Source organism: Sinocyclocheilus rhinocerous, unplaced genomic scaffold, assembly GCF_001515625.1.
Source record: "Sinocyclocheilus rhinocerous isolate Xijiao unplaced genomic scaffold, SAMN03320098_v1.1 scaffold1435, whole genome shotgun sequence".
Taxonomy (NCBI): domain Eukaryota; kingdom Metazoa; phylum Chordata; class Actinopteri; order Cypriniformes; family Cyprinidae; genus Sinocyclocheilus; species Sinocyclocheilus rhinocerous.
The window spans coordinates 1153439-1163347 of NW_015644861.1; the positions used below are offsets into that span (position 1 = coordinate 1153439).

General features: G+C 36.8%; 1 protein-coding gene across 1 annotated transcript in view; it reads right to left on the minus strand.

The window, feature by feature from the left end:
* The window catches only part of LOC107758845 (microsomal triglyceride transfer protein large subunit-like), a 16322-nt gene that overhangs the window by 2633 nt on the left and 3780 nt on the right, over positions 1-9909 (minus strand). Inside the window, exons 2-16 of the mRNA XM_016576672.1 lie at positions 8911-9118; positions 8683-8790; positions 8479-8595; positions 8249-8388; positions 8022-8172; positions 7487-7644; positions 6417-6585; positions 6102-6209; positions 5462-5674; positions 5175-5386; positions 4963-5060; positions 3956-4077; positions 3621-3848; positions 2631-2755; positions 361-531 (exon numbers count right to left, since the gene is read on the minus strand). Coding sequence (XP_016432158.1) covers positions 361-531; positions 2631-2755; positions 3621-3848; positions 3956-4077; positions 4963-5060; positions 5175-5386; positions 5462-5674; positions 6102-6209; positions 6417-6585; positions 7487-7644; positions 8022-8172; positions 8249-8388; positions 8479-8595; positions 8683-8790; positions 8911-9118 — 2328 coding nt within the window. The remainder of the gene's footprint in view (positions 1-360; positions 532-2630; positions 2756-3620; positions 3849-3955; positions 4078-4962; positions 5061-5174; positions 5387-5461; positions 5675-6101; positions 6210-6416; positions 6586-7486; positions 7645-8021; positions 8173-8248; positions 8389-8478; positions 8596-8682; positions 8791-8910; positions 9119-9909) is intronic.

The following is a 9909-nucleotide window of genomic DNA, read 5'->3' on the forward strand; positions in this document are numbered from 1 at the left end:
GGAGTCCAGCCCGGGGTCGTCACATGTGGTTGCCGCAGGCATCACAATATGGTAATCGGTGTAACATTTCCGTCACATGCTTGAGGTATTCGGCCAATCACAATGCACTGGATAGCTGGCCAATCACAGCACACCTTGCTTTTCAGACCGATGAGCTTTGTAAAAATCGATGCGTTTCAGAAAGGCGGGGCATAGAGGAGAAAAAATAATTTACAGTATGTGGAAAATAATGTGTTTTTTGAACCTTAAACCGCATAAACATATTTCATTACACCAAATACACCAAATAATGTTCTTTTTAGCAACATCATATGACCCCTTTAACCCGTTCTCCCTAAAATCTGATTGGTTGATAGATACCTGAAGGGGAAAGTGGTTTTGTCCATCTGCATGCAGACGAGGAAGGGGTACTCCGAGAACTGCACAGTGGTGATGAAGTCCAGGGTGGCCTCTGTCTCAAAACCTACTTCCACTCCAGCGCTTACAAAGTCTGTATCCACAGTCACGTTACCGATGACGACCAGTGCTCCCCTGCACACAGTGTCAAGGATGAGTTTAGCAAGTACACTAAAAACTCTTGGTAAGCACAAGGTAAATCTTTAATTATTTCTTCAGATTTTTACTTTTTTTTTAATTTACTCCAGTATTCTTAAGGCTTTCAAGAAAAGAAACCCATCTCTGTTATCCCATTTTCTATCTTTATTAATTGATTTATTTATATTTTTTGTTGCTCTGCCAACAAGCAGAGCAGTTGAGTAAATTTTTTTTTGAATTAGCTATTTTGTTTCAGTCCCATTTACTCTTTTCCCAGGAGTTTGTTTGCTAGTTTAATTTAGGTGTGCATGTATATTGCTCAAAGAAAACATAATAATAAACTATTTTAAACAGTATTATTATGAGTTCAGTAATATAAATATGAGATGAAAAACTTTCGTTAGTTTCCTTGGCAGCTAACTCAAATAAAATCAGTTTTAGTTGAAACAGTAAAATTACTACAAGTAAAACTGAAATAAATAATGAACCATTTAATATTATGAGTTGCTTAGATTAAGAATAAATTAGATTCAGTGTCACTGTTAACTAAAACTATTGTCTTTTCCTTAATTGAAATAAAGCTAAAATAAAATATTAGACAAAAAGCTTAAATGAAAATTAGAAATAAGTCTAAGTTGACGTGCTAAAATTACTAACACTGAATTAAATATGGGAGCTAAATAGAAATATATTTTAAAAGACAAAAGCACAACAAAATGACAAAAAAAAGAAAAAAAAGAAAGCTAAATACAAAATGAAAGCTAATACAAAATATTAATAAACATTATAATAAAAGGCTATTTTTGCTACAATCAGTCAACTCAGCTTCAACATTTTTAAATTAGAAATATTCTACCCCATGAGTTTTTCTTTGGACATGCACATAACTTGAATCCCATCTCAACTTTATTTTTAGCTTTTTTTCCTCTCAATATGTTTACGCTCATTCGTCCTACACCACATGCTCCAGAGAACAACTTAGGATAGAGATTTATGCCATAGTCTCTTCCTCAGAGTCTCTGCTGAGTCAGTTCTGGTGTTTGGGCTCACATATCACATGAGACTGTCTGGCTCCATGCTTTCAACCTCCACCTTAAATGATCTATTCAACATGGCTGCCTGTGATGAGTGGGCTGAGTGGAGGCATGCTAATCTTGTGTGCCCGAGAGAGCTGTGGTTTATTTCGTTTCTAAACATATCCCGCTTGTGTCTGACTATGTGTGTCTGTGTGCGTAACTATCTTTCTATCGGTTTTCCCCGCTTCTGTGTGCCCGCACTCACATGTGTTTACGTATTAGGTTGTATGTCTGTCAGTGAGTCTTTGTTTGTCTTCTTGTGTGTGTGTGTGTGTGTGTGTGTGTGTGTGTGCATTTTCATAGAAGGTAAAGCCTGCCGCCCTGATTCATACACCTGCTCCTGCCTATCCTGAGGACTGGCAGATGTACAAAACCAGATGCCACCTAGAAATACCCGTCATCAAACAAAGAACAGCAAACCCACAGCGCTAAAAGTAAGGTAAAAAAAGAAAAGAAAAAGAGATATACACTCATAACCAAATTTTATAATGGAGAAGTGTTTTGTCTTGAACGTTTCAAATGTAAAGATCTGAAATCTCTCCCTGAGAGGATTCGGTTTCTCACAATCAATATCATAACCTAATTTTACCCTCAACCCCTGATCTTTTACTCCTACCACAGCATCTTTCCATTGCCCTCATTTCCCGCCTGTCTCATTTGAGTTGCCAAGTTGCCATTGCTTGCATCCACAAACTAATAGTAAGCAAGCAGGTGCAGTTGTGGCTAAAGACGTGGATTAGCATTGAATCTCTCTGAAGGATTAATGATGTTATAATAAGATGCAGCGGCATCATGTTTACTGTCATTTGGAAAACCTAGTGAAGAAAAACATCTGGCAATGGATTCTGAAGTCGATTTTACCAAAGCTGACTTTGCATCCGAAGCAACCAAGCGTGAAATGCCTTCCATAAGGACATCATGGATTGCGTTTTAATTGCCACCTCAGGTCTATATCTGAATGCACAATATCTTCCCCATACAAGGAGTTTGAAAAGATGTAGTTTCAATAGAAGATTCTACCTGTTGTTGACACTTGTCTTAGACTCTCTGTACCACAAGCTGAACTCCATCCCTCCAGAAATATCGATGGCCAGACCACCTTGGAACTCAGCACTGGCTCTTAGACCAGACTGTAGAGGAATCACCTTAGAAGAGAACAAGAATGTAAGATTTTTTTATATATACAGTGGGTACGGAAAGTATTCAGACCCCCTTAAATTTTTCACTCTTTGTTATATTGCAGCCATTTGCTAAAATCATTTAAGTTAAATTTTTTTCCTCATTAATGTACACACAGCACCCCATATTGACAGAAAAACACAGATATAAACATTAGAAATAAAATATTTAAATTTTGGGCTTTTAAAATCTTTTTAAATGAATAATTGTATGTCTCTTATGCATCCCAAGGCTGCATATTTGAATCAAAATTACAGTAATATTGTGAAATATCATTGCAATTAAAAAAAAACTGTTTTCTATTTGAATATATTTTAAAATGTAATTTATTCCTGTGATGGCAAAGGTGAATTCTCAGCAGTCATTACTGCAGTCTTCAGTGTCACATGATCCTTCAGAAATAATTCTTATATGCTGATTTGGTGCTCAAGAAACATTTATTATTATTATCAACATAGAAAACAGTTGTGCTGCTTAATATTATTTTTTTTTTCAGGATTCTCTGATGAATAGAAACTTCAAAAGAACAGCATTTATTTGAAATAGAACAATTCTGTCTATATTATAGCCATGTAATTTCCAGCATAATTAACAAAAAATATAATACACATTTAAAACAATGCAAACTAACTGCTGCATCATTCTCAAAATTCTGATATGTTAATAAGCACTGGCCCTGTAATCTGGCCCACAACTGTCTCACACTGCCCCCAGGCTGTCAGGCTATGCTTATTGATTGCAGAAATACATCTACTGCTTGTGTCAGGTCTACATGGAGTGTGAGGAGTCCAGCATCTCTTCTATAAGAGTATACTGAGGTGAATGTCATACCTGTGAGTGGTCTGTCAGCAGAATAAGGCCCTTCACCACATTGATCGGATCTCCAGACATAGAGAACATCTTGGACATCAGGTCACTGTAGCCCTTGAAGAAGGTCACTGGGCGGAGCTGCACATCGAACAGCAGAGCAGACATTCCAGCAAAAGACTCCAGATCTTCTTCTCCTTCATCCGGCGTGGCTGCAATTAGAGACTCTAGACCCTGTGTTTCAATGGTCACCTGAAATACAGCACGACAAACACAAAGAACAGGTGAATGTCAGAACACACAATGCATGTTTATGGGATATGCTGTACAACACTGTGTTGTGGTAATGATGACGGTACCTGAAGGCCATGAAGGAGGGCATTGTTGCTCTGGCCATAAATGTTCATGTTGCTTCTCCTCAAAGTGCCAGAGCCAGAGTACAGGATGTCCAAATTGTAGGTGCAAGTGACATCAGCAGTTCCTGTTTAAAGATAGAAAATTCAGACACTACTGCAAGACGCACTTTATTCCTCAAAAAAAAAAAAAGTGGTTGCCAATGTGTTGCTATGCAATTTCTGAGATGCTAAGCAGTTGCTAGGCTGTTCTAGGTGGTTACTAGGGCATTTATAGGTGGTTGCTTACTGGCCTAAGTCTCTAGGATATTGTGGTACAATACTGTTCAAAAGTTGATTTTTTAAATAAATTACTATTTTACTATTTACTATTAAATTTTTCAGCAAAAGTGACAGTAAAGACGTTTATAATGATATAAACTGTTCTGATTTTAAATAAATGCTGTTCTTTTGGACGTTCAGTTCATCAAAGAATCCTGAAAATAATGTATCACAGATTGCACAAAAATAAGAGTAATGATGCTGAAAATTCAGCTTTGCTATAACATTAATAAATTACATTTAAAAATATTTTTAAAGTAGAAAACATTTATTTTAAATTGTAACAATATTTCACAATGTTACTGTTTTTACTGATTTTTTTTTTTTGATCATATAAATGCAGCCTTGGTGAGCATGAAAGACTTCATTCAGAAATACTACAAATCTTACAGATCCCAAACTTTTGAACGATAGTGTATATTAATGTCTATATATTAATATAACTGAGCTATTTATTTATTTTTTTACTGGTACTACTACATCATTACTGGTAATGATGAGGTTTGTTTAAATATTATTTTCTAAAACATTTTTTTTTTATCATAGTGTGAAACAATGAGATGAACGAATGTCTCTTGGATTGTATATTGCAACACCTCCATGCAGACTTTCTATCAGGCATCGTGATATAAAAATAACTATAGGTTTAAGTATAAAGGTTAGGAGTGGGTCATAGGTCAAAGGTCACTTACGTGCCATGAAGCCTGAAAAAGCAGAGGATGACCCGGTCTTTGAGAACCTGTCATAGTTGTGGGAAACCATGTCCTTCATCACTTGTCGTACCAGTTTACTACAAACGAGACATATGACTTTTATCACACAAGTGCCACACAGATAATCATTAAGAATAAAACCTCTGTTCATTTAAAGCCCAGAGAATCTGATTAGTAAATGTGAGACCCACCAGGCTGGCATCTCGAAGCGCAATATGTCCTGGACTTTAGACAGCATGTATTTATTCATCTCATGTGGCAGGTGTCCGATGGAGAGCAGAAGGTTCTTCACTTCCATATAGGATGGACTACTGTTCATAATCACATCAGCTGCCGCAGCACGAACGTTCTTCTCATAAATACGCTGGTTCTGGTGGTATATGCGGTTCAGCATCTTTTTCACCTGTGGAAATACAGTGTTAAATGTTTTGAAGAGTTGTTTTAAGAGTATTTTTTTTGTGGGGCAGTGATAATTTACCTCTGGTGTGATCAGCTCAGGGTTGTATCTCTGCAGCGCTGTGATGGCAATGGTGCTAAACGCTCCCACCTCAGACTCAGCATATTTGGCTAGAACAGGAACACCCTCCGGCAGAAGAGCGTTCTTCAATGCTAGCAGGTACATCTGAACCTCGGACTCCACCCGAGTGCTGTCAGGGCCTGCCAACAGCATCTTTTTCACCTTAACCACTGTCTGCACATCAAACACAAGAGAAACACACTCAGTCAGTTTGAATTACTGAACTCAGTTTGATTCACTTAAAGGGATAGTTCACCCAAACATTAAAATTCTGTCCTCATTTAGTCACCCTCAAGTTATTCCAAACCTGTAAGATTTTCTTTCTTCTGTTGAACACAAAAGAAGATATATTGGGTAACCAAACAGTTGCTCGGTTACCAACATTCTTCAAAATATCTTCTTTTGTGTTCAACAGAAGAAAGAAGCTCATACAGGTTTGGAACAACTTGAGAGTGAGTAAACAGAATTTTCATTTTTGGGTGAACTATCACTTTAATCATTTTTTTGTTTTGATACTGGAAGCATTTTGCTTTGTAGTTTTGATATACATTTGTAAGTATAGAAAGGAATAAAAATAATAATCCAATGTGTGCAGACTCACCGGTACTTCACATGCTCCTTTCAGACAGAGTTTCCTGAGCAGAGCTCCCATGATGATCACAGTTGACTCCTTAATGTCTGTACTGCCAATTTTACCTTGAGACAATTCCTACAGGAGAGCATAAAAATTATGAAACTCTAAACACATTTAAAGGTCAAATGTGTCATTTTTTTGCACCACTAGCGTCATCAATGGGAATTCCAAACATAATGAATATTTAGCAAAGTAACATAATACTGCCATCTTTGTAAGGCTTACAGTCCCAGTGGGGAGGCTCTAAGTACATGTGTGAGTGCAGTAATGCAGTTCTCTTACCAGCAGGGACTGCAGCATGGTCTCTGTAGGGTGAGAGGCAAAGCCACATGTGTACAGGAAGCGCTCCTGCAGCACTAAACCTTCCTTTTTGCTGAAGTCCAGAAACTCCAGAATGGCTGCGAGAGAAGATGAAGTCTGAGCTGATGTTACTGCATCCACCAGCTGAGGCCTAGAAAGACAGGGAAACAATGTAAATTGGAAGGACTAAGCCTGCATTTATTTGATGAAAAACAGTAATACTGTAAAAGAGTATTACAATTTAAAATAACTGTTTTCTATTTTAGTATATTTTAAAATGGAATTTATTCCTGGCGAGGGCAAAGCTGAATTTTCAGCATCATTACTCCAATCTTCAGTGTCACATGATCCTCCAGAAATCATTCTAATATGCTGATTTGCTGCTCAAGAAACATTTCTTATTATTATCAGTGTTGAAAACACTATTGCTGCTTAATATTTTGTGGAAAACATGATACGTTTCTTTCGGGATTTTTTGATGAATAGAAAGTTTAAAAGAACAACGAAACTGAGGTTATAGTTAAACGTAATCTTTCAATGGGAAATCTGATTCATTTTAGTGAATCGGTTCATTCGTTCTCTTTACAGAGAAGTCTGCAAGGTGAATCTTTTTTACAGCAAAATTTTTAGTTAATCACTAATGTTCATCACAGTGTTTTTGATGTATGGTCTAGGTTTTTGTTTTATTATTATTTTTTTATTTATCTGTTCAAATTTCTTTGTCACCTTAATCGAGATTAATTCATTCGAATTAGTTTTGAGCGAGAAATACAGGTCTGATTACTCTTAGGTAAATATTCTAAAATATTTACATATTTAAAAAGTTATGTACATACACTTTTATTTTTTTTACTTACAGTGCTTATACATACATATATACAGTATATGTGTGTGTGTATGTATTTATATATATAAATATATATATATATATGTGTGTGTGTGTGTGTGTGTGTGTGTACACTAGCTACTGCAGTCTGCAGCTAATTTAAAAGAGTAGTTTGTAGTAAATCTAACCAAAGTATACAAATGAGAAATGAGGAGTTTGGTCTTACAGTACAGTCTTGCTGCAGTTGCGCAGTACAGTCAGGATCTCCGACTTGCTGGCTTTGCGCAGGCTGTGTAAGAGCGTGAGGAAGCTCCTTGGGGCTTTTGCTTTAGAGAGTGAGTCTGGCTCCAGCTGAGACCTCACTGCCTTCCATGTATCCATCAGCTATTGTGCACCAAAACAATACAATACTTAATTAGTATAAACACATGCTTAAAAACATGTTTCACAAACTTCTGTCTGTGATCATACAGAGGGTGACCATATGTCCTCTATTCCCCAGACATGTCCTGGCCAGGAGTTATTTTAAATCTATATGATTTTCTTACATCCATGGAACACAAAAGTAGTTTTTTGGGGGGAAAAGATCTGGGTTAACATTCTTCAAAATGTCTTATTTTTGTGTTTCTGAGTGAAAATAGTTTCAAAGTAAATTCTACACTAACTGTTTTTAGTGTAAGCTGAGTAAATGATGATTTTCATTTTGAAGTGAATTGTTTCACATCAGATTCATAAGCACCAAAAAACATAGGATAGCTCACAGTGGGGCATCCCTTGCATTTGGTTTTAACTTTCTCCACCATGACTCCAACAGACATGAGTTTGTCATCCAGAGACTTCACCACACTTGCGGCATCTTTGCCGGCCACTTCTGCTGGGCCAACCTCAATCTTTTTAAGCGTCAATGACTGCCTGTGGGAAATCAGAAAATACTTTAATAATTTATTCTGTTGATCATGCGTGATTTGTTTTTACATTTCTTTGGTACCTGGACAGGACTTTAGTTGCAGCTTTATGACGAGCATTGACGGACAATGTGTGTGTTTCTTCAACATCAGCAGACTTAATGATGCCATTCTCCAGAGTGATAACTGTTTCAGAAGCAGACTTCCCACTGACACCCAATACCTAGAGGAGAGCAGAGGAAAGGTGAATAAAAAGTGCCAGGAATGGTGTATATATGAGGTAAGATGATGAGAATATGAGTTTTTGTCTTACTGGGCTGTGTGTAGTGAATCCCATCTCTTGTGTTTTGCAAGTATCCAAGTGTTTTATACGGATCACCTGATCTTTGGTAGCCTTGTACTCAACTAAACATTTCCCTGAAGCATCACTCTGCAAATTACAGAGAAAGTATTTTAACTTAGAAAAACGTATATACTTTAAACACTTCAGTAGAGAATTGTAATTGTCAGGCTTTACCTCCAACATCTTCCCGGACTTTAGCTGCATCATTAGCATACTGGCCACACCCCTCTTCAAGTTTTTGATGGTAGCAGGCTCCGCCTTCTGGGCATACAGGCTTCTGATCTAAGTGTGCAAGTGCAAAATCACACAAAAAGTCAAATCACTGTGGAAAATATTTAAAAGTTCAAAATTAAAATGGATATGAAACACATTTTTATGATACATAATGAAGTGTATTATTACCTTGCCCATCTTCCACAGCACCATGAAGGGCCTCTGAAGTGCCTCAAGCCTGACTTTACCCAGAATGCTTTCTGCTGAGCTGCCGTGGAAGATGTTGTTTTTGCGGGAACGCTTTCCAGCACTTTCAACTTGAACATTTGAAATCTGAGAACAGGACAGGAGAAGGTGATTTGCACCAGGGTTATAGTTGTTAACTAAAACTATATAGCTAGATAGACATAAACGTTAACTGAAATAAACTTAGGCTATTTTATTTCAGCTAGCTGCCTTGTCTTGTTTGTTTAGTGTAAGTTGAGGTATTCAAATTAATAATTAAAATTGAAACTAAGTCAACTAAAACTAAAAACTGAAACTTGACTGTTTAAAAAAGAAGACAAAAAGACTCAACAAAACTGCTAAAACTTTAAAATGAAAACAGAAAACAGAATATATTAAAATAAAATTACATAACTAATATACTTTAAAAGAATATGGAATTTAATGTTTTCTGATACCTAATTGCACAAATTTAATAACAAATAACAAATTGTTTTTCTTATTAAATGCAATTAGTTAAACTTAAGAGTACTTTTTTGACATACTTAAGTAGAACATAAACACATCTTTATATGTAACTTCATAATTACTTCTATTGTCTTTGAAATATTGTTAAAGTGTATTGTCCAATGTACTGCTATGCATTTATGGTAACTTTGAACATTTGAACTTGTATGCCATCGATTATATGAAAAGAAAGTGACGTGACATGACCCATACTTGGAATTAGTGCTCTGCATTTATCCCATCCAAAGTGCACACACACAGCAAGGAGGTCACACATAGTAAAAGTCCAGCAAGCCGCAGCATGGTTGGCTCGCTGAGTGCTGTGCGCGTTAAAGGTCCGCGGGCCAGAGAAAGGATGACTGCCTGCTCCTTCAGCTCTCTCTCTCTCTCTCTCTCTCTCTCTGTTTATCTGGATTCTAGGTTCAGACTCCAAACTCCACGCTCCCGTACTATGTA